Raw genomic sequence first — 23,457 nt, 5'->3', positions numbered from 1 at the left:
AAGGTTTGAGCCCATTCCCAGTGCGCACCCGGAGCCAAGTGAGTGCACTGGGACAGAGCTCTCCTTCAGTGAGCCCAGTGTGGTCGACGGGTGGGTCTTGGTGGGCACAATGTGCTGCCCTTGGCCTGCTGGGGACAGCGGGCGCTGACACAGGCCCTCCTCAGTGTGAAAGGCCCTCATCAGTCTTCATGGCCACAGACTAACCGAATTCCCCAGGATTACAGAAATATTTGGATAAACCTCAGTATTAATCTAAATTGCCATGATAATTTCCCCCCTCTGAATTAGAGTGTAGTCCAACTGAAATTAAAAAATGTCACTGTTCTCCACCTTTATCTCCTCTGCAGTTTTTTCTCAGATCAGTTTGCAACTTAACTTTTACAATATCTCCACTCTGTCGTTTGTATTCCCTGCTTGTCATTTCTCATGAGTGGAGTTATGATTGTCCATTGAAAGGCTTCTACCTTTATTGCTATCCATGCCGGCTATGGTCAGAGAACAACCGACAGAACTAAAACTATGCCGTCAGACTTTAATTCCCCACTCGGCCATATTCCTCTGTGACTTGGCCGCTGCATAGATGGGCCTAGGAAACAGAGAGGGAACGAGGGAGAAAATGTTGAGAAATAAGTGGGGATTTAAGGTGCTTTGAAATGGCCATTGTCGTTAATAGCAAGGTCCTTTATGAATGGGTGATTTACTTTAGTGGGACATGGCATCTGGTTTGTGTTTGACTTGCATCTTGTTTTGGGAAAGTGAACCCCCTCACCTCTGGACGCTGCATGTTAACTTGAACGACATCCAAAGTCCGTGGTTTGATTCCCGTTAGTGGACAAATACGACGCTTTAAGGGATTCATGGATTCATGAGAGCGAAACAGTGTAGAATTCACCAACGTCTCTGCTCTGTATCTACAGTTACAGCTACTGCCGACTGTAAATAAACTAGGAAAGATGCAACTGTAGTTTTTGTTAAAAAGGATTTGAACACACAAGGTGATCGCAACCTGGTTTTTACAAGATTTTTATTACTGTTATACCTCTGCATTGAACCCCCTCCACTTTTTCTTTCCTCAGAGTTTCCCCTCTTAACCCCTGTGTGTGGGTAGCCTCAGGTTGCTGAGGTTAGGTTAAACAAGCCACCATCAAAGCCATATTACCACTCGGGTCAGAGGAGGGTCAGGGTGCAGCAGGGTGTGTGGTTTGAGGCCCTAACAGGAGGGCACAACTGCCAGCCAGCCAAATAGTACTGCCCTGGATGGTTACACAAGCAGCAAATCTATTATGTTCAGCTTTACTCAGTGCACAAAGCACAGCTGTCTGTGCAGCCATACCCCATCACTGAGCAATGCTGCTTGCACCAAAGGAGAGTAAGTGAAAGAGCTGTTTTCTGCAAGTAAAAAGCCATGAAATCATGAAAGTAAAGATTAGTGGGGGTGTTGAGGGGTGACCTGAGTGTTGATGTCTATTAATCTGAAAATTGCACATCTTTTATGTATCAGGCAGCTGTGTGAAATGAGAGCTCCATAGTAGCCTTATTGTTCTGGTTCTTTGAACCCCTAGGCTTTTCACGTTCCTGCCTCAATATTCCTCCCCGGCTTAATCACGACGAGTACAGTAAAGGCTCATTTAAAGGGTCATTAGTGCTAAGCCCCTAAAACAATTAGGAAAGAGTAACAATGCACTCTCTGGTCCTTGACTCTGTCTCGGAATAAAGATCTCTTGTGGGTCCCACAGATGAAACATGCATTACTCACATCACGCTAAATGACAAAGATGAAGTGTTTATGAAAACAACATGAAACATTATTCGCACAGAGGGCTCTCAAGGGGTTCATGAAATTCAGAACATGCATTTTTAAACTCAGTTGTTGGAGGCTAGTAAAAGGCAGTGGCAATAACAGAAAGATTTAGAGGCCAAGTATATAATAACTTTCAGACTTACACAGTTTTGTGTATTTACAATCTATGAAAACAAATCCACCAATGTTTAGGGCTGCTTACTGGAGTACCTTCCCTGCTGCCTCTCATCCTAAAGTGTGCCTGAAGGCAAGAACTCCGGATGACACTTTGTTGAATGTGTGTACAAAACAAAACACTAAGAAGGGACTGTGTTTCAACACACAGATCTAGTTCAGTTAATCTTATGCAGTTAATCCTGATAACTAGCAATGATTCGAGCGGCATAAGCACTTTCCAACTTTCCAATTTGGACCCAATACAGTGTTAAATATTCAAATTAAGTTAGTATTAACTATTGATAATTCCCCACAGCATGTTTTATCACAGATTAGGGAGATGATGCTAATGCAAGTATACAGCTACATCGACACCGGTGTTGGCCCTTATTGCTAAAAGCTCTCGGATCTCGTCTTTCCAAGATAACGTATTCAGCTGAGTCTTTTACATGTATGGGCTAACTCATTCTCTTATTCTCTGACTCACTGACTCAGCCCCTCTGGATAGTTCCAAGAGAATATCCAGAGTTCAGTACATGTCTGGAAGCAGGTTTTGTCCACTATGTGATTGAAGTGAATGCTAAACGTTCTGAATTATAATATGACTGATAAATAAATAAGAAAAAGGCTACAAATGCCTTAGGTCTTATTGCAACCTGCCAACTGCGGTGAGTTAATCTCTGCTCTACAAACAGTAGATGCTAATCTCTACACCCTGGTCTCGTCGGTTAGCTTTGCTAGTCCAGCAGCTTCATGTGCCTTATGTCGTACTAACAATGGGAAAGTCGGGCATTATGGATGCTATAAAAATAAAAATAATTGTGCCGTTTATTTTGATGAGGGTTCGCTTTGAGATATGCAGCTGTCAAAGAGAGCTCCAGGAAATCCTTTGGCTCATAAATGAACTTCAGATGACCTAGTGAGGAAAGTGGATCAGGTGAAATTAAGTTAGGATGAGAGGTAGCCCAAAGGACAAAGGGAGGTCTCACTCTTAATCATGGCAGCAGCCGTGTCGTTTTGCCTGCGTAAGTTCGGCCCGCGTCTTATTGGTCATTATGTGTGGCACTTTATTAGCCACTGCCCTCTCCGTCATTTTAGACAGTGTCGCTATTGATGCCCCAGTGGCTAACCGCATCAGCACCACAAGGTTTATATCAGATTCCACAATGAACCTTCTTGTCTATTTTCCCACTTCTCTAAATCGCGTGAAGAGGTTATTGCTGGGAACCGTTGGCATGTAAAATTAAATCTGTGCTGGGTGCTAACGTTACACTGGCTCGCTGAATGGCTTACAGTTGATTTCAGGTCCTCCACAGCTCGACAGAAATAGAGTTTTTTTCCCTCGACATTTGGGTTGTGTCTATTGTTTCTGGGATAAGTTCCATTTATGTAGGAAGATTTGGACCCTCACAGCCGGAGAATGTGTATTTGTAGGAGAAAGACTCATGTATGAGTGTCTTATGACTTTTTGTGTGTCACCATATGTTTGTACAGTAGTTTGTGTTGTGTGTGTAATTCAATGTGAGGTTCTGTGCACTCTACCACCCTGCGCTGGAGGGGTGTTTGTCCAAACGGCGCCAATGTTTGCACAGGGCTGTCATGATGACTGGCCTGGCTGGGCCAGACGCTGCCCGTCTGAAACGCAGGACAGAGCAAAGTGCACTTGAAGCTCCGTCTGACGCTTTGCTTATCATAGGCAACTTCTTACTAGAGGAAGACCTCATGAGCAAAGCAAAGCCAGGCCAAGAACTCAACTGTTCTCACCTATTCATTAAGATGTGTCGCTGGGTGGCTTGAAAAAATGATGATGGTGTTCCATCTGTAAAAGGTGGTAGTTTGCTTGATTCAGGATTTTCCTTTGTGTGAGTGCATGCATGTTTTTTTTGGAGAAAACCTGAAACACTATACTAGGTATGATCTGTGTAAATCATCTTGCTTGATAGAATGTCATGTTCCTTTATCTACTATCACTCCGATGTCTACATACTCAGTCTACAAAACTCGGGTTAGTTAATATTCATGAAGGTTTAATTCACCCCTTACAATTATTTACATAATCATCCATAGTGTCTTCCATTGTGTGTCAGACTTCCTAAAGGATAAATTATTTTAATTTATAGTTTGAAGTCTGTGTCTTGGACTGGCCCTTAGTGTAAATGAGAGAATTTGAGGTGGGAGCCAGTGAGGTTTGACCAGGCTCAGGTGTCATAGACCTGCCATTTGTACATTTATACACATTCATTCTTATTACTCATCTTTACATTTTTTCTGTTACCTGTGCACCGAATCTAGTGGATTTATGGATTCGTATTTAAAATGTGTGATCTATTTGTGATAGAATGATGATCACAGGCCATGACAATTTTTTTTTTCTAAAGTTGGAACGATCTCAGGGTTAAGTTTAATATCAATCTTACACTGGGCACTGACGTTTAGGCAGAGACTATGCAGACCTTTTATGGACAACCATGACATTGTAAGTGAGCAAGAGGCTCTGAAGTGTTGTGATGATTCAGTGGTAATCTGTGATTGGCGACAGTGCCACTGGGGTTAATGTAGCGGAACCCTCTCCGCCTCCTGTGCCCCCTAACCCCCCTTACCCCCTCCCCCCTAGTGTGGTCCCATCCTCCGACCGACCCTCTGTCACGCTTGACTCCCCGGGGGGTGACTTTTGAGTGACAGGTGGAAGGCGGAAGGGGATTGGCTCATGCAGGAGAGTGGCTCAGGGTGTTTGAGAGCTGACAGCCAATGGCGCGGCCTCTGCACACTTAGCCCAACAACAACTCTCCTGCAGAGATGGAGAGTTTCCTGTGTGTGAGTGTGTGTGTTGTGTGACACGGGAGAGAGTGGAAGAAACAAGGAAAAAGTCTAAGGATACTTTGAGAAACAAAAAAGACATGCAATTATCTAAGGTGAGATTTATGTTTGTAGATCTGCACTGCTCTATTTTTAGAAATGTTTTCGTGGGTTGCTGTGATCAAGTTGTTTTTTTATTTCAGTTCAGGAGAGTTGCTTTTTTTCGGGGGGATTTTGTTTTTAGGAGAAAGTAGTGAATGGTTTTCAGTCCGCACGCAACATGTGTTTGAACTGTTGGGTAAGTTTTCTTTGTCGGACTTGAGGGCTTAGGCATGGAATCTTTTTTTGGCTTGTCTGTTTATGGATAAACTGTTGTGTTGGAGTGTGATTTGTGACCAGATGAACACAATTAATGTGTAAAGTAAATATGCTGAAATGCTCCTCGAAGGAATCGAAGCCAATTGGTCTAGGACTATAATGCAATTCCCTGTTCTACATCTTTAAATCTGCCTTTTTATTTTTATCAATGTTCCTTTTTGTGATGGCTCCATTTGTTTTCTCCTTCTGTCTCCTAACAGTCAACCACGGCTGTGAGGGCTGCCCGGGTGTGAGTGAGTGGCCTGGCTGGACCTCTTCTCCATTAATCCTTCCATCTACCCATCCCATCTCCTGTCATCTCAGGAGCCATGCTGAGTCAGTGGCTTGTCTGCTTGGCCCTTTTGTCCCTGGACTGGGCTCCAGGCAGCTGGGCCTTCACCACCACCAGGGCTCAGAGCCTGAGGGGTCGCATCCAGAGAGACCGCAGAAACATCCGGCCCAACATCATCCTCATCATGACTGACGACCAGGATGTTGAGTTGGGTAAGGCAGGCGCACTTCCATCCGGGAAATATATGGGCCTTATTCATTTTTTTATTTGGGTCTTATTTTTTTCCTACTTAAAATAACCTTTGTTTACTGTATTTTCAAAGATATGAGTGAGGATTCCTATTTTCGCTTTACACTGTCTTAATCAAAGTCTTTGTCTTTATGGGTATTTGCATTAGGATTATGTGGTCTTCCTCCACACATGAAATATTAAATAGAGGCCATAAGCCTGAGCTGAATGGCCATCTGCTGAATTCTAATTATTTTTCCACTTAGGGAATTCAGTATGAAAAGGTCAAGTAATCTAAATGAACTGAATTGTTCAATCAGATAAATGCTTTTTCCTCTGTTGAATTTTTTTTCACCATTCAGTGTGATTTCAGTGTGTCTTCATCACTCAGCATTGATCTTCATCCATCACCCTGCAGGTTCTCTACAGGTGATGAATAAAACCCGTAAACTCATGGAAGATGGGGGCACTAGTTTTACCAATGCCTTTGTTTCCACACCAATGTGCTGCCCGTCACGATCCTCCATGTTGACGGGCAAGTACGTCCACAACCACAACACCTACACCAACAATGAGAACTGCTCGTCGCCCTCCTGGCAAGCTCAGCACGAGCCACGCTCATTCGCCGTGTACCTCAACAACACCGGCTACAGGACAGGTTGGTGAACCCGAAGACGTGCACACACAAACACTTGGCACTAGTGGCATTTCTGTATTAGTTAACATTTCACTCATGCTCAAGACACTGTCCGTCACCCCTCTGTCATTCTATATTCACATTGGTAAGCTAGACTCCACCGCCGTGCCTGCCTGTCTGTCTGCTGTGCAATACAAACATGACCTGGTGCCAGGTCGTTGTACTGTCTTATCAGACGGTTTCTTTTGAGTGATGGGCAGGTGTTGGACTGGGCAGCTCAGTGGGGTCCTATGGGCTATAGCGTGGCCTGCGTTTTTTGAGCTGATGTGTTAGCCTGCAATTAGCCTTCTCTGGGACAGGCTGGCTTCCTGCCCAGCCTATCCGAGAATTCTGTAGAGTTGAGCTAGGGAAAAAGAGACGTGCAAAATAAAAAAAATATACTCACACGCAGATAAATTCATACAGACATAGAAAATTAAGGTTTTTACAGGAATAAGAAAACAAAGGAAAACATGCACTGGTGCCCTTAGACTACATATTTAAAGAAAACCCTTCCTTCTCTCTCCTTCCCTTCTGCAGGCTTCTTCGGGAAGTACCTCAATGAGTACAACGGCAGCTACATCCCACCTGGGTGGCGCGAATGGGTCGGATTGATCAAAAATTCCCGCTTCTATAATTACACCGTCTGTCGAAATGGTTACAAGGAGAAACATGGTGCTGAGTATGCCAAGGTATGTGCTACAATAATTTCTAAAAAGGAAGAATTAACTCAATTACTCACTTGTTTCCCTTTATGACTCAATATGAGGGTTCGCCTGACAAATTGCAGGGTTCCAATCACTTATAAGTACAGACAGTGAAACACTTCACTTATCACGTTGGTATGATCCAGGTCGGTAGGAATTCTCATTCCAGAATTTAAGGGAATGAGCCGACATGAGGTGGCGTCTCCTCTTTCTGTGGCATCCCTTTATTATGACACTCTTTACCTCTACATTTAGATCCTGTAAAATTAAAACATCTTTATGAGAAGCCGATGTTGCATATGATAAATACCACCTTGCACTTGTTTCTGTCTCTCTCTGTCTGTCTGCCACTTTGTTCCTCTTAATTTTGACTGCGAAGTTAGTGAATGTGTTTGTGCTATATAATAAAAAAAATGGTGGGGGAATATCACTCTGTCACTGTCAGACTCTGGAAATGAACACTGTGGTCTTTTCGTGGCGCTGGTTGGCATCAGTAATCAATCTTCCCCAAATGTTTTTATATGAGCTGTCAGTTTGTTTTTGCGGCTCCATGCCAGTATCTTCCCCAGGTAGCGTAGTGCAGGGGACATGAGGAATCTGGGAGGTGGGTTCATAGTTTGGATACATGTCAAGTTTCGAGATGGCCTGCCTGAAAGATAGACAAACAAATGTTTGAACTGCTACTCCTCTGCCAACTTGGACTGAGGTGTAAAGTTACCCACAAGATGAGGCCGAGGTGTTTACATGACATGGTTTGGTCAGCAGATGGTGGTTTAACACCAAATGGATACATTATTCGCTATTTATTGCCAAAACCGGTCGACCAGCCACCACTGGGTCAACCACAGCTCCCCTCTTTGCATCCACACAGGGTGAGAAGATCCTGATATTCCACAGAGATGGCAGCTGGCACAAAAAGTCATTTTTATTAGATGAGGCACCTACGCAGTGATTTCATCCAATTAGATTCCATCAGATTTTCCATCCGCAGGGGATGAGTTCATCGAGGTTGAAGCCTTTGTCAAAGACCTTTTGTGTTCGATTTTAGTTAGAGAATATGATCCCTACACTTTTTATTTCTTAAGATTCCATGACAGAAGACAACTGTCATACAGACAGAAGGCGGCCTGCGTTGGAAGCCAGACTCTACATGTTTCTACTGATCAGGGATCAAGCACCCGAAATTAATCTCTTAAATTTGAAGCCACAGCTTCCTGCTGCATGGACAGTCAATCCATAAAGGTTTAACATTTCAGAATCCCAATTTAAATGGAAGTATGTCATTAGGAAATTGAGCCACGTGTGAATGTGTTTGTATAATGTGACTGCCACTTAGTAATAATCATCTCCAAATGGTTCTGGGAAAAGTGATACTCTTCACCCCCCTGACCATTTTACAACTGTTGCCCAGGCATTCCCCTTGACACTGTCACTTCCTTCTGACCTGCCAGAGGCCTGAGCAGCAGTGGCTCAGTTTTTGGAGGGCACATGGCAACGCTTTTTCATGTGCACGCAATCACCAGTCTCCATGGGCATGTACAGCTGCCAGGCCATTAAAGCTGGCCCTGGCTATAAAGCCTATTAATAGAGACAGGATGAATCATTCAAACCCACATCTGACACTTCAGGGAAATCACCCTTTACCCTTTCATTCTCAACCTGGCACACCCATCCCTGTGTTGTATGCCAGGCAGCACCAGCATTATGCCAAAGCTGCAGGTAGAATGGTTAATCTTCTGTTGGAAACTTGGCAAAAGAACCTATGAGTTTTGTTTAGGGTGTGATCTACTGGACATGAAACAAGAAAACTCCCCATCACGCCTCAAATAAAAGTTCCGTTTAAATATCTGCAGACTGTTTGTTGTGACAGTTTCACATTTCCTGAGTCTATGATCTTAACAATTGGTTGCACTTTGATTCATTCCGTTGTCCTGGACCCTGTGTACTCCCTATCTCCAGAAGACAAATTTCAGATTTTTAGTTTTCTGATTTGAGGTTGTTGTGTCTGATTTGTGTCTCCAAGAGTGAATCAGTGAGAGGGAAAGAAAAGAAGACTTGTTAAGAGAAAGTGGAATGAAATCAAATGAAGCTAATTAGGAGAAGGGGAACGGATAGCCGGAGAGAGGGGGGTGGGAGCTGTCATAACAACATACCATTCGAGAGCGCCAGGCTCCTCTCACCATCAAGCGGTGTCACATTCAATAGGGCAGAGATTCATTGATGAGGCAACAGCCCATGTACTGTATACACATACACACAGACTCAGGCACGCACACTCTCGCACTTGCACACACACCGGCAGGCTGCCAGCTGTTGACTCGACAGATTGGTACTGTAGTGTACTCAATGGTCCCAGTTCATATCCCAACTGGCCCCTCTCCATTTATTTGAAAATGACTGGACGGGGGAAAGCAACATGTCATGGTGATTGGACTGCGAAGGAGTTTTTATCAAAGCTCGTGTTGTTGTGCATTTTTCCCTCAACACCACCTTCACTTTTACCCTTGAGATGTGAGTTTACCTCAGGAGCGCTTATTAACTCGAATGGTTTTTCTCTTCCCTCCAGGACTATTTCACAGATCTGATCACCAACGACAGCACCAACTTTTTCCGCATCTCCAAGAAGATGTATCCTCACCGTCCCGTCATGATGGTCATCAGTCACGCTGCCCCTCACGGCCCAGAAGACTCCGCGCCTCAGTACTCGGAGCACTTCCCGAATGCTTCTCAACACATGTAAGTCACACTTGCATGATTGCACCCATTCAAACACACACCCTAACTGTGTAGTGCTTTAAACCCTGTAAATATACAGGGAAAATAATTCCCATTTATTGTTGACATTCTTGTAGCTTTCATCTTCCGCTATATGAATTTTTTGTCTTTAACACCCAATTTGTGTTTTTATGATTTGGCGTACCGAACATTATTACAGTGCGCACGCCCCTCAAATTCCCAGTGATGACAGGTTGCTGAGAAGCTGCTGGTGCTGACGTCTCAGCAAGCATGAAATCAAAATGATTTATCATCCAAGAATAGCTGGGGCACATAGCATGGAGAAGATTGGGGGTGGCTTTTTTTTCACGCAGCGCTCCGCTCATGCCAAGCTTGCACTGGCCTCCCACCACGCTCATCGCCAAGTTGTGGCAGCGCTGCAATAGTCTGGGTCATTCCATGGCAACGCGCCCTGCCATCTCTCGGTTGACCCTCCAACTGGCTCCCAGGGTGCACCACTCCACTGGGTTGGGGGTGGGTGTTGTCAACGGTGAACGGGGGCGGGGGGTTCAAGGCTGCAAGGCTGGTGTTCCTGTTCAGAATTCCTTGTGCTCTCGTTTCCTCACTTTTCATCCCACTTAACATTCCCCTCTGTCTGTTTGCTTTATGTCTGTCACTCTATCTCTACATCTCTGTTTCTGTCCGTCTCTTCTCTCTTCTTCCATGTCTCCCAGCGCCTCAGTTCATTTTTCTCATCCCTGCGTGCTGTGTCCACCCTCCCCTCACGTGTACTTCGCAAAGGGACTTCCTGACCCTGTCCATATCAATCAGTCGCTTTTCCCCGCGGCTCCTGGGATGAGAAGAATGCATTGTGTGCCTTGGAACACTCTTTGTGGCATTATTAATCTATTTTTACTCCGAGCCTCCGGGTGCTTGGGGTGGAGCTGGGGGCCTGAGGGTGACAAAAGGGGTTGCCCCAGTGATTTTGTGTAGGTGCAGTGTGTGTGGAATATGCGGTGTGGTTGCTGCAGTAGCACAGGTGGTTAGCACGTTTGTTTTGGTGGTTGTTGACAACACACATCCATAACAGATATGGGGGGAAAAAATTCCCACAGGAAGATTTTGTGCAGACAAGTTCTACTTTATAAATGATTATGTTTTTGGCATTCCATTTGAGATGGAGTTGCTGCAGCTTTATTTGGACAGACACTTCTTTATCTTTGCAGCAGATGCCATATTCATCTAATGTACAGTGCACAGAGTAGGGAAGAGACTGCGTGGCAGTGAAGGAGGAGCTGCCTCGTAAATCAAATGAGCGTCTGTACTACTGACAGCAACAATAACAATAATGTCATTAACATTCCTTACTGTAGGTGTTTTCACCCTGTCTCTTAGATGTATTCCACCGCCTCTCTTAATTTAAACACTGTAAAGGTGTTGCGGCTCCTCAAGGTCTCTATAGCAGGGAGGGAATGGAATCAATCTGGTTATAGCTCAACAAGTTGCTTCATGGATCGTCACAAACCCTCATGCGGGATGTGTCTGTGTTAAGTTTTGAAAGGTCGGGAGGTATTTTGGGGTGAAGAATTGGCCCTGGGCGTCTGTAATACAGGGCTAATATACCACAAACCGCTAACCTGTATGTGACAGGTGACAGGTGTGACCTCCCCTATGCACTGGCTTCAATCCAGTGACCCCTGCATTCTTGGTTCCCTTGTGCCCAGAGCCCCATACTTTGGTGGCCAATTGCCTAGAGACAGGTCCCTTTGTGGGGCTTATTAGACCGCCTGGCTAGGTGGGTGAAGAGTTCACCCTTCTCACAAAACAGGCCTGAGGAAACAAGGGCAGAAGGCAGCTCACTCAATCAGAGCAGTAAAGCTCCCATAGCAAGTCTTCATTAAGTAAATCTTGATACTTTGTCCAGTGGCTGATTATTCAGGAGTAGAGACCTGCTCTTTCAAAGTTTGTTTTAGGATTAATTACTTTTTTGTTAAAGGGAAAATCAAATCCTATTCGTGTCCAGCTACAAAGTTGACTAAGATTCTGAGGCTTTCTACACACAACACATAACTAAAGTATATTATGTATGTACTCTTATGCTTTGAATTGAAACTTTGCTGGCATAAAGTCAATCTCATGCAGAAGTGTATTGTATACCTTCCGCCTTTACTTTACAGCTTGTACCTCAGACGGTTGAATGGCTTCTCTCGCCATAACGCCACAAACAGGACTGTTTCTCCCTCTCCCTTTTTCTGTTTATCCTCTCTTGTTATTCTCCCCATTTTAAATGACCATGACTTATTGAGTCTGTGCTCCAGAAGTTGTTGCAAACATGACTTTGGGGCCTATTATTTTCTTAAGCATGTGCCAACCCTCAAATGACTTGTCTGCGCCAAGTGCGCAGTGGGGCGAGGAGACTCTCGTCTCTGTGTGAGGGGAGAGATGGCCAGGGAGAGGTGTGGAAAAACTGCGAAGGTGCTGGCTGCTGTGTATTAAGACATTTCCTTCAACAAACAGAGCAGCTATTGATGCGTGTCAAAGGCAATGGACTACTGTGGCACCTGTTACTGAGCAGCACTTTGTGAAAAGTAGCAAACAGGTGTTTGGGGGGGGGTTATAAATGGTCCTTTCGTAGCTGTTACTCTGATAACTCACATGCAGACAGACGTCCATAAATATACTTACCACAATGTTCATTATGCACTCAGCATACGTGTATGTCTCCTCAATCCTCAATGCAAACCATATTTTTACACACTTGCTTTTCTCTCCCTCCTCTGTGCTCCCTAGCACCCCCAGCTACAACTATGCCCCAAATATGGACAAACACTGGATCATGCAGTACACGGGCCCCATGAGACCCATCCACATGGAGTTCACCAACTTTCTCCACAGGAAAAGGCTGCAGACACTCATGTCTGTGGATGACTCAGTGCAGAAGGCAAGTTCTTTGTGTAAATTCTATATTTTAAAAAGTATTATTTCTGAGCTTTAATCTTTTCTTTATTAATTGTTTGTTATTTGGCATGTAGCTGTTCTAAATACTTGTTTTGTCCATCTTCCCTACCCTTTAGGTTTTTGAGATGCTGGAAGAAACTGGAGAACTGGAAAACACTTACATTATTTATACAGCAGACCATGGCTACCACATCGGCCAGTTTGGGCTGGTCAAGGGCAAATCGATGCCGTATGACTTTGACATCCGTGTGCCGTTCTTCCTGAGAGGACCCAATATTGAGCAAGGGGCAGTGTAAGTGCCAACTAAAATCATGATCAGTGTTTGTCCACATTGTGAAAGGTCAAGGGTGGACTGTACTTTGTGATGTTCTTTCACTTAGTTCCTGAAAGTTCATTAAATTTTTCAAGTTATTTACATCTGGTATGTATTTTAGAAGATTTTACCAATTTAATGTTACACTCTCTTTTTCAGAAACCCTCATCTGGTGCTGAACATCGACTTAGCTCCTACGATTCTCCACATCGCTGGGCTGGACACGCCTCCAGACATGGATGGAAAGTCCATTCTGAAGCTGCTGGAACAGGAAAAGACTGGCAATAGGTCTGTATGCCATGGTGTAATGTATGTTTTGTACAGTAATTACACAGTGGGCATGATATTTGCATCAGTTCTGCTCATTGGAACGTTTGTGAGCGAATACAAATGTCCATGTCCCAAATGATCACTTTGGGGTAATTTTGCATCTTTTCCTTGGCTGAGGGACTCTGGCTGAGGTTCATCTTATGAAGATTCCCGTAATGCAATTTGAATCATCAATTGTGTGTCCGGAAAAAACCCAATATGCATGCAGAATCATGTTCTTTACTTGAGGCATTAGAAGGCACAAACTGCTATTGTTATTATATCTACATACAAGAGAAAAACAACTAATCTGAGGTCAGACACATTGTTTCTTTGGAAAACATTTCCACAGGAACGGAGACAGACAGAAAGAACTGAGACAATCCGTTTAATGCGCAAAGAGCAGATCAACTTCAATGATGTTGGCTAGCTGCATGTCCAACATATTGTATTTGATGGTGAGTGCGTAGGCCATATGAAATCTATAATACTTTTTTGCGCTTTGTTTTCCCAGATTCAAACCCAACCGGAAACCCAAAGTCTGGAGAGACACATTCCTTGTGGAACGAGGGTAAACTGGAGTTCTATATTTCTTTTCCACACCACAAACACATCCTTGTCATTAAAGAGCAGTGTGTGTCACACAAACTTCACAAAACATTTCAGTGAACCTAAAATATTAGCTTGTCTAGCGACCCAGCCGCTTATCCAATTAATTGTGAGCTGACAGACATTTCCTGACTCCCGCCAGCTTGTAAGGCACTGACGCTAGAAGAGGTTGCAACATCCAGGGCTGTTGGGTAAAGCTTTAAGCTGCTGGCAAATTATGTCAGTTCACGCAAGAGGCACTGATACATGTGTAACCAGGTCATTTTCTCATTTACAAGAAAGACAAGCAGAGTCTTTGTCTTCTGAAGGGGTCTTCTGATCGGAGCCCCAAACCTGACTCAGCCTCTTGTTTGTGCGCTGGCCGCGACAGACGGCAGATGCATTTCAGTAACATGGCAGAGCTAGACCCACGCAAAATAAACAAAAGCTAGTCTGGCTCAGGATGATGTTACCTGAGGAATGGCTGGAAGGCTCACACACGGTCCACTCACAGGACATGTCACCCAGTGTGGAATGCAGCAGCCACACTTCAGCCAACGCTTCGCTGTTTCCCCAAGACTTTTTTTTTCCTGTGTAGTGCACGCGATCGCATACCGTACGTGTCTGTCTCACAAACCCTGTCAGTTCTTTATTTAACCTCTCATCCGCTGCCAGACACGTTGCAGAAAATGATCTCCAATCTGACAGCCTGCTTTTGTTCACTTAACATGTTAAGCTGTGCTAATGCCAGGGGAACACTGACAGAAACCTGACCGATATAATCCCATCAATGTTGTCTTCACATGACACAGGTAACCAATGAGAAAAGGTTTCAAATGAAATAAATAAGAAAGCAGCAGGGAGAGCGATGAAAGTGGACAGAACAGTTACCCTGGTTGAGACCACATTGTGTTGGCAGAATGTGTGTTGATACTGTATATAACAGCAGGTCACTGCCTCCCCCCCCCCCCCCCCCCCCCCCCCACAATAATTTACTCACAATCCCTATTTTTTTCCCCAAATCGCTGACTTGGCCCTTCCATGTACTTTCCTATTATTTTCTCATTTGCCAACAACTGCCTCAACATCTCCAGACACCAAGAGTACAAAAGAAAAGAGCCAGTCAGCTCTGCCGCCGCACATCAGTCTCCCACTGGCGTGTGTTTATGCGACAGAATAACTGGCTGGACGTGGGCCGCTCTGTATGAAATGAAAAGAGTGTGACTTCTGACCCGTCGTGGCTTTAGCTCTTTTAATCCATTCCGCCATTAATCCACACTGTTTATAAGGGCTGTCTGCTTGTGTGCTTGTCTCCTAATGCTGAGATTAGCCTCCACAGACCTTTCACTCTGTCACTCAGACACAGATGGGGCGGCGCACACACAGAAGCTAATGTTTTTTCATACTGTTCTCTCACTGATCATGTGATATGCTCTGTGATTTAACTTCCTCACATGACCTCACAGCACTGTACCTCCGAGCCTGCCAAATCCTGACTGACAGCTGGGACTGACTATTTTATTTGAGGATCTAATCATCTACGTAACGCAGCCATCAGGGACTGACACCAACAGCAACTGTTAGCTCTTTAATCACCCGTGGCTAAAGACAAGAGACCACTGCCAGGCCGGTGTGTGAACATTGGCCCCTCTCCCCTGGAACTGTGTGGCAGACAGGAATTGGTCAGAGCAACGGCCCCACTCTTGAAGGGGACAGGTTGTTCTTTGCTACGTTGTCGCCGTCTCTCTGTCTGTGGGTCATGAGCAGCCGGGCCATGTTGGCAGAGAGTTGTTGGGGATACAGGAGGGGATTGGAAGGGGGGGGGGGGGGGCTGGCATAGCCTTAGCAGAGACTCGGCCAGTCCTTGTGGTGGTGGTGGCAGAGGAGAAGGTGGCAGGGCAGTTGAATGCCAAGCCGAGGTCAAACAGCTTGGAGCTGAGCGCTATGCCCAGACCGTCTGGCAAACACAGATGCTACATAATCTATCCATTCACTGGCTTCAAGCATGAGAAGCACACAGCACTGTGACAGAATGAAAAACAACAGGAAATACTCTTCAAGTAAAGAAAACTTCAATTCAGCTTGTTTTAGTTCAGTGATACTTTAATAGTTTAACAGCTAAAATGAATCCCTGAGCAAGTCTTCATGTTTATCGATGTTGACTTTCCTCCTCATTCTTTTTTTGTGTCATGCAGAAAGATCCTGAGGAAGAAGGAAGACTCGGTGACCACTCAGCACACCAACAGTCTGCCCAAGTACAAGAAGGTCAAAGAGACCTGCCAGCAGGCCGAGTTCCAGACACCCTGTGAACAGCCCGGACAGGTAAAACAAACGCACCAATGTAAAAGTGTCAAAGAAAAAACTTGTTCCTGCAAAACAGTTGTGAACAGAAAGAAGTGCCCCTGATATCCACTTGTGGAAAAGTGGAGTCAGGTCTTTCCTGACAGTAATGAGTACCACCGTTGAAGAGGCCTCCGTGCTGCCTGTTGAACCTTTCTGCAGAACCCGCCGCGGGTGAAGTAGTCATTCACAGTGCACCAGCCACTTTGTAATTGGAGTCTTTACCACTTTTTTGTGGTGCATTAATTTGTTGGTACTTCTGGTACTTTCATCCTTGCCCATTAATTTTCTGGCAGACCGACATCCAAGTGGTACAGTGCGCGGCCGTGGAGCAGACAGACCAGAACAATGCAAATTGTTGTAAGTTTCAGGTAGCGTTAAATGACAGGCAGAGTCTCTGAGGGCATCTGATCCGTTTTATGGTCTTATAAATGTGTGTTTGTAACAATCAGTTATTAAATACAGCAATGGAGCAATTCGAGTTGACCTCAGCAGCCAGAGTGTGTGTTGTTTTGTGTGTATGCATGTGAGAGAGCGTGGGCATAGCTTTGTGTCTTCTTGTGGCTGTAATTACTACCAGCCGCAACAGTGGGGCTGGTATTGTTTCCCCCGTTGTGTGCGTGTGTGTGATTATGACAAAATGTGGACAGTCTTTCCGTGGAGAGATTTGTGTGTTCCCAATTGCGTCACGTCCGTACAAGATACCCCCACGAATCTTAACTGGTGTGTAGCTGAGGTCAGAATAAAAGCCTGAGTTTGAAGATAGGTGTGGTGCTGACTCCTCATGTAATGATGTAGTCGTAACTACAGAGTACTCATGGGTCTGAACGTGTTGAGAGGCCTGGCCACTGGTGTGATGCTCTCTAGTTTACAGTGTATACATCATAATGTGCTGCTGCATTTGGTCATAAATGGCCCCTCTGGCCTGATTATCACGGCCACCCAGTGAGCAGCCTCAAAGTCACTGGAGTGTTTCTTACACAATTACAGGGGAAATGTTGCTCACACACTGCAGGCAAGTGGATGATCCCCTTCTTTATTTCATTGTACTCATTCTGTATATTGCAGTATAGTCTATCAACAGTATATTTTCCTCCATGCCAACTCACCTCCCCGTCGCAGAAAATAACCTTGATTCAAACCACCTCTGCTTCACTGTAATAAAAGCTCAAACCTTACATTTGAAACAGATTTAATTCTGAACGAGAGGAGTTTTGTTTTTGAAAAGCCTGAAAGCCTTGATGTCCTTTCAATACGACCGCATCTTGGTTCAGACAGAGCAGATTTCTTTAGAGCTCAGCCTCTGCCGTCCTTTTGTTGCGGTACGTTGGAATCGATCAAGCGATGGCTGTATGGGTTTATTGTGGCTGCGCCAGATCTACTCAACCACTGGTACTGCATGTTTTTCGGGGGCACAAAAGTGTGAGGGACTTGTGGTCCTTTGGACTGTTCCACTGACCCCACTCGTGTTTCAGCTCGCATGGTCGTTCATGTCTGCTCCCAACCAATCGCTCCTCTCCTCAGTTCACCATCCATCTATGTCCTGCCCCTGCGATTCAACTGCTGAGCCTTAAAAAGCCTCACAGGAGGTATGGAGGAGGAAAGAGGCAGATTGTTTTCATCAACACTCTCGCTCCCTCGTGTCTTGTCTGATCCTGATTCAACAGCTCTGTTGGTCCGTAAGATCTTTATATGAGCCTTATAAAAGAAACTTGATTTTCCCTACAGACCCTTATTGTTTTTAAATTCTCATTCCCACATTCACCACTGATCATCTGTCCTGCGCTCTGGAGATGTGTCTCTTCCATTTATACTAAACCTAACCAGTGGCACTGTTCACGGCAATTAGTCTCAACTTTCTTTTCTTGGTGGGAATGAGTGTTTAGAAAGAAAGACGGAGGCTGTAAGTGAGTGCGTGGATATGTATTTACATAAATTCGCCGGTGACGCACTTGGCGTGGACGTACCTCGTGTGAGAGTGATAGGGGTTTCCACTTTGTTCTCCAGACACCAGACAGACCCAATACGTCTCATGTGGTCGTTTGGGTTTGTCTTTCCTGCTTCTTTTGGATGAAATTCTTTCCCACAGGCGGAGATTTGCCTGAAGCGTCTGTCAGAGGAATGATTTTCTCACGTTTTCTAACATCGCTACAAAACCAGAGGCTTTGGAGTGAAACCTGAGATTACACTTTTCATATTGTTAACAGCGACAACACTCATTAACTGGGCCAAGAAAATCATTTCATTGCTAAAGGAACGAAGGGGAAGGTCTTAAAGGAAATCGGGTCAAGGACACTTTTAATTGTTTTAATTGTCTGAGAAATCGACAAATTAAACAGCTGATCTCCCTACTTTCCCTTGCAGAAATGGCACTGTGTGGAGGAGATTACAGGAAAGTGGAGGATCCAGAAGTGTAAGGGTGGTTCGAAAGAGGGCTCCAGGAAGAGGGCCCGCAGCCTGAGGCCTCGCAGCAGTTATGACAACAGAGAGAGGGACTGTGACTGCGGGGGTGCGCTCTACAAACCCTCCAGAGCGGAACGCCGCTCCCATCGTCAGTTCTCATCCTCATCTGGACACCGTGAGTACATGTGGACAAAGGACGCACTGAATATGTGTTGAAAGCATGATAAATGTGTTCTTTCCTAATAAAATGTGCAGTTAAATTGAAGTCACGCAGGTTTGGATAAATAGCTTTGAAGGATTCTTTCGGTTCAAGGGTAGAACATCGGCCCGGGGACAAACTGCTTTAGTCAACGTGCAGCTTATTCTTTACTTTACGGTATTGACGTCTGTGTCCTAAATATGTTTGCTGATCAGATGCATGGAAAAAGCAAAAACCATGCAACAACTACTGGAATTTGTTCTGTGGACTTTGAATTGTGTATCTACTGTAAGGTGATTGTGCTTTGACGCCCTCTAGTGTATCTTAAAGAGGGTGCAATGGGGGATTTAACTACCCTAGAAATGGCCTGAAAGTTGAACCCAGGTTTGATTAAAAATAAACAGAATAAAATGTGAGGATGAGAACATTGCTTGACTTATTACTTGATTGTTTTCTATCTATTTATTTTGTGTAGGTTATCGGCCACGTTTTGTTCACACCCGGCCCACCAGGTCTCTGTCTGTTGAGTTTGAAGGACAGATTTATGACATTGATCTGCAAGCCGATGATCAGTCAGCTGTCCGCCGCCGTGTCATCTCCAAGCGTCATCACACCGAGGAGGGTCCAGAGTTTGATCTGGGGACAGACGACGGATCAGAGGAGATGCTGGCCGACGATACGAATGCCGTGGGATACCCTCACTCTGTGAAAGTCACGCACAAGTAAGCAATCCATCTTTGTCTCTCTCTCAACGGAAACCTTAATCTAACTTCACTTCTCTCCTGCCTTTATACTGCATGTCTGTCGAAAGAGGAGTGTGTGACATGTTTTTCTTCGTCTTTTTCAGGTGTTACATTCTGATGAATGACAGTGTCCATTGTGAAAGAGAAATCTACCAATCATCCCGAGCCTGGAAAGACCACAAGAGCTACGTGGACCAGGAGGTGAGAACAAATCCTTGGCTGTGGTTTTCAAAGCACTCCACTGGGATGTGTATTCTGTTAGAGGTCAAGGAACTGTCACAACAGATAGTATAAAGTGTTTGTTTCTCCCAGATTGAAGCACTTCAAGACAAAATCAAAAACCTGAGGGAAGTGAGAGGCCACCTGAAGAGGACACGGCCAGACGAGTGTGACTGTGGAAAGAAAGGGTTCGTTGTTTACTGTTCACTGCAGAAATACCCTCTCTTCTGACTTATTAGTTATTAATACTGTGTTTCAAGGCCGAGCGATGTTGGACTGCACGGTTAAAAAGTTTTCTTCCACGGTGCTTAGTCTGTGTCTCTGTTTATAAAAACAGCTATTATATCAAAGGAGACAGAAACAGGGGAGAGAGATTGAAGAGCAGGAGTGATCAGCTCCATCCCTTTAAGTGAGTTTCCCCTTCGAATCGCCCATTTAGTGTCACCTGTAGATTAACACTGACCATGGAATCTGCATCGAAGTGTGTGAACATTGTGTTTAATGATGTTGGATGTCTGCACGGTCCCTGCATGTCAGGTCCAACCGAGTGACCTTCTCACTAAAGCTTCTACATGAACCAGTCCAGCATGTGTGCGTGTGTGCTGTTATAAGTCCATGATGTTTGTGAACCGAAAACCCACACAGGTTTCTGAAGGAGCCATGTCATCGTGGGTGTGCGTGTGTGCGTGTGTGTCTGGAAGTGATTGAGTCGCATGGAAAGATGGAATGACTCAACAGAGGGGAAATCAGTCAGTCGCTCAAACACAGCGATCAACTTGCACCAGGAAACATTGAGAACAGATCCTGTCAATACAAAGCAGCTGTTGGTTTTTTTCTTTTTGAGTGCAGTCAGGGATGAAGAGGAGAACAGTGGCTGTAATGTCAACCCAGAGAAAATTGGACATTCTAAGAGCTTAAACATGAGAGTAAACAGACTGTCGTAGCCTGGCACCAGTGAGGCCTTCTGGAAGTCCCCCACCAGACCCTCCGCCGCTTTGAGGCCAGGGGATGACAACACATTCACGTCCCCGCTGTTTCTAACACTCGCGTCTGCTCCACAGGGAGGCTGCTCAGGAAATCGACGGGAAGGCTCAGTTGTACAACGAGATCCGGAGGCGGAAGAAGGAGAGGAAGGAGAAGAAGCGGCAGAGGAAGGGAGACGACTGCAGCCTGCCCGGACTCACGTGCTTCGCGCACAACAACGACCACTGGCAGACCGCTCCTTTCTGGTCATGTATGTATATTCACTTCAGGCTCCTCACAGCACAGGAGAGTCCCTCAGACGAGCTCCAGTCTTTGTGGTTAGGAAAAGAAAACGATGGTTTAATGGAGGAGAGTCCGGGTTTTCCCAAAAGGGAGCCCGCCTTGTTCGAGAGCACAAACATCTTTCACCTTAAGATGTAATTCTTAATATCAACTCTCCTTCTCTTAAGTCAATTTAGATGAATTCTAATTTGGTAACAGCCAGCGCTCCACTCGTCACATCCTCTTTCTTTAGCTGTTACAAAGGAATTCTTAGTGACTGAGGTCTGCTCAGACATTACTAGTTGCACAGACTCTGACGGACTCTGTGTTCCCGTCTAGTGGGCGGATTCTGCGCCTGCACCAGCTCCAACAACAACACCTACTGGTGCCTGAGGACCATCAACGAGACCCACAACACACTGTTCTGCGAGTTTTCCACCGGCTTCCTGGAGTACTTTGACCTCAACAGTGACCCCTACCAGGTGGGTGACCATCTGCTCTACTGTCAGGATCCAGCTGCTGCCGTCGTCTGTGTCCATCTGCTCGCAAACTGCTTTTTCATTGGCTCCTGTAAAGATCTGCTTATAAAAATAGCTCATTAGTGCAATTCTTGTTGAAACATATTATTCTCACAAACTTGACACTGATACAAGTTGGATGTGATTCCCAGCTGACCAACGCCGTGTACTCAGTGGACCGGGACGTGCTGAACACGCTGCACGCTCAGCTCATGGAGATGAGAAGCTGTCAGGGCTACAAGCAGTGTAACCCCCGACCTAAAGGACAGGACTCAGGTACAACTCTCACTTCAATAAGTTCCCACTGAGATGTTTGAACCTACAGACTGGTCACCATGCACTGGATTTAGTGGATTTAGTCGTCACGCCCACGATGACTGAAACAGATTCTTACACAAAGGGGAATTAGAGTGAAGTTCAAAGTGGAACAAAGCAATCTGCGTTTAAAGATGAATTTATTTGAATATGCGTTAGAAGAACATGAAATCATAATTTAGGGGGTAAGTTTATTTGGGAGATGTCATTATAATCCTCTGCCGTGTTTTGAATCTGTTTCGGTTTCAGTGGTGTGTGTGTTTGTGTGTGTCTTTGTGTGTTTGCCCATACTGTATCTGCATGCTGCATGTGTTTGGGGAGATTCAGGTGGAGGTCGGCGAAATCATCACCGAGTCTTGTGTGTGTTCTCTGTTGATGTTTTGTTTGATGTGTATCTCATGATGACACACACACACACACACACACACTCACTCATGCACCCACTCTCTGACTTTCTCTCTCTCAGTCCAGGACCTTTCTGCTGGAGTCATACCCCCCTCCCCACGCATATCCACAGCCCCCGTGTTTTGATTTAAAGCCCGCTGCAGTCGGTACAGTGAAAATGAGACCATGTTCCAGTTGTGCGTCTTGGCCACTTTCCTCTTTGTGACTCACTTAGTGTGAGAGAGATTATTTGGAGGACGCTGTCATCACGGCAATCGGAGCCCGACATGCACCGCTGTTATAATCAGCCGCGATCATTTCTCTTCAGGACCAGCAGGGCTCTGATCGATGGAGCTGGTTAATAAGTCCGTATCTCCATGACCTGAGCCCGTGAGGCCGAGCCGGGGGGGTTCGTGTGTGGCACCAAGCGGCTGCATTGTTTTATGAATCAAAACTTCATGTCTGTGATTACCAGCTGGAGAGCGGAGCACGGGGGGGGGGCGGCCAAGCTGCTCTCACACAACCGATTGTGTTGCAGTGTTGGCACGCCGGACTTGTCAGAGCCGTGCCAACACGTCACACAGCAGCTGGAAGTCTCTCCCTCGCTCGGGGGCCACGCCAGCTCCCCGGACCCGGGAAATTGCTGTTGTGGTTACACCAAGTGATGTTTTGGTTGGAGGAATAGATTATTAGAGTTTAACCGTGGGGTGAAATGGATCGAGCAGTCGGCCGCATCTGTTTGTGGTGTTTCACTTTAGAACCCTGATTATCACCTTGTGTGTTTTGCTCTGGAGGGGAAACCCAGTCGGCCTCTCTCTCCCTCACACAAACCACTTCACCGCGATCGCTCCTCATCTCTCCATCCAGCTCCGATCACACACTCTTCTCCTCCTTGTTCTCTTCCTTCTCCTCCCTCTGATCATGCAATAATCGCATTTCTCCGTAGGGAGTAGCAGCCGTGCATGAGGAAATCTCCAGTGTGAATGATCTTCTTTTTTTATTCCCCTCCCCACGTCTCCCTGAATCAAGGCATTAACAATCGATTGCTTCTATTTTTCCGATCAGGAGGTAAAGATGGAGGAAGCTATGAGCCACACAGGTATCCACCCAATTTTATTTTATCTTCAGTGGCTTTTATTTCCTTTAACAACCTGCATGGCCCTGAACTGCCTCATTATTGTTATTCCCACTAATC

The 23,457-nt window shown here is 45.4% G+C and overlaps 1 protein-coding gene across 3 annotated transcripts in view; it reads left to right on the top strand.

Annotated features, from left to right (window-relative positions):
• The window catches only part of sulf1 (sulfatase 1), a 34,579-nt gene that overhangs the window by 7,623 nt on the left and 3,499 nt on the right, over nucleotides 1–23,457 (top strand). Inside the window, exons 2-19 of one of the 3 annotated variants that reach the window (XM_062379559.1) lie at nucleotides 5,332–5,614; nucleotides 6,049–6,288; nucleotides 6,847–6,998; nucleotides 9,580–9,749; nucleotides 12,519–12,669; nucleotides 12,803–12,978; nucleotides 13,159–13,287; nucleotides 13,823–13,879; nucleotides 16,092–16,218; nucleotides 18,601–18,814; nucleotides 19,314–19,560; nucleotides 19,686–19,782; nucleotides 19,894–19,988; nucleotides 20,138–20,209; nucleotides 20,862–21,034; nucleotides 21,385–21,527; nucleotides 21,716–21,839; nucleotides 23,328–23,361. In XM_062379559.1, coding sequence (XP_062235543.1) covers nucleotides 5,440–5,614; nucleotides 6,049–6,288; nucleotides 6,847–6,998; nucleotides 9,580–9,749; nucleotides 12,519–12,669; nucleotides 12,803–12,978; nucleotides 13,159–13,287; nucleotides 13,823–13,879; nucleotides 16,092–16,218; nucleotides 18,601–18,814; nucleotides 19,314–19,560; nucleotides 19,686–19,782; nucleotides 19,894–19,988; nucleotides 20,138–20,209; nucleotides 20,862–21,034; nucleotides 21,385–21,527; nucleotides 21,716–21,839; nucleotides 23,328–23,361 — 2,576 coding nt within the window. In that variant the 5' untranslated portion in view covers nucleotides 5,332–5,439. The remainder of the gene's footprint in view (nucleotides 1–5,331; nucleotides 5,615–6,048; nucleotides 6,289–6,846; nucleotides 6,999–9,579; nucleotides 9,750–12,518; nucleotides 12,670–12,802; nucleotides 12,979–13,158; nucleotides 13,288–13,822; nucleotides 13,880–16,091; nucleotides 16,219–18,600; nucleotides 18,815–19,313; nucleotides 19,561–19,685; nucleotides 19,783–19,893; nucleotides 19,989–20,137; nucleotides 20,210–20,861; nucleotides 21,035–21,384; nucleotides 21,528–21,715; nucleotides 21,840–23,327; nucleotides 23,362–23,457) is intronic. The other 2 variants (XM_062379557.1, XM_062379558.1) reach the window with 2 other exon arrangements.

The sequence above is a fragment of the Platichthys flesus genome, chromosome 21 (genome assembly GCF_949316205.1).
Source record: "Platichthys flesus chromosome 21, fPlaFle2.1, whole genome shotgun sequence".
Taxonomy (NCBI): Eukaryota; Metazoa; Chordata; class Actinopteri; order Pleuronectiformes; family Pleuronectidae; genus Platichthys; species Platichthys flesus.
The sequence above is the reverse complement of the archived record's forward strand: the minus strand, read 5'-3'. Positions and strand labels throughout refer to the sequence as shown.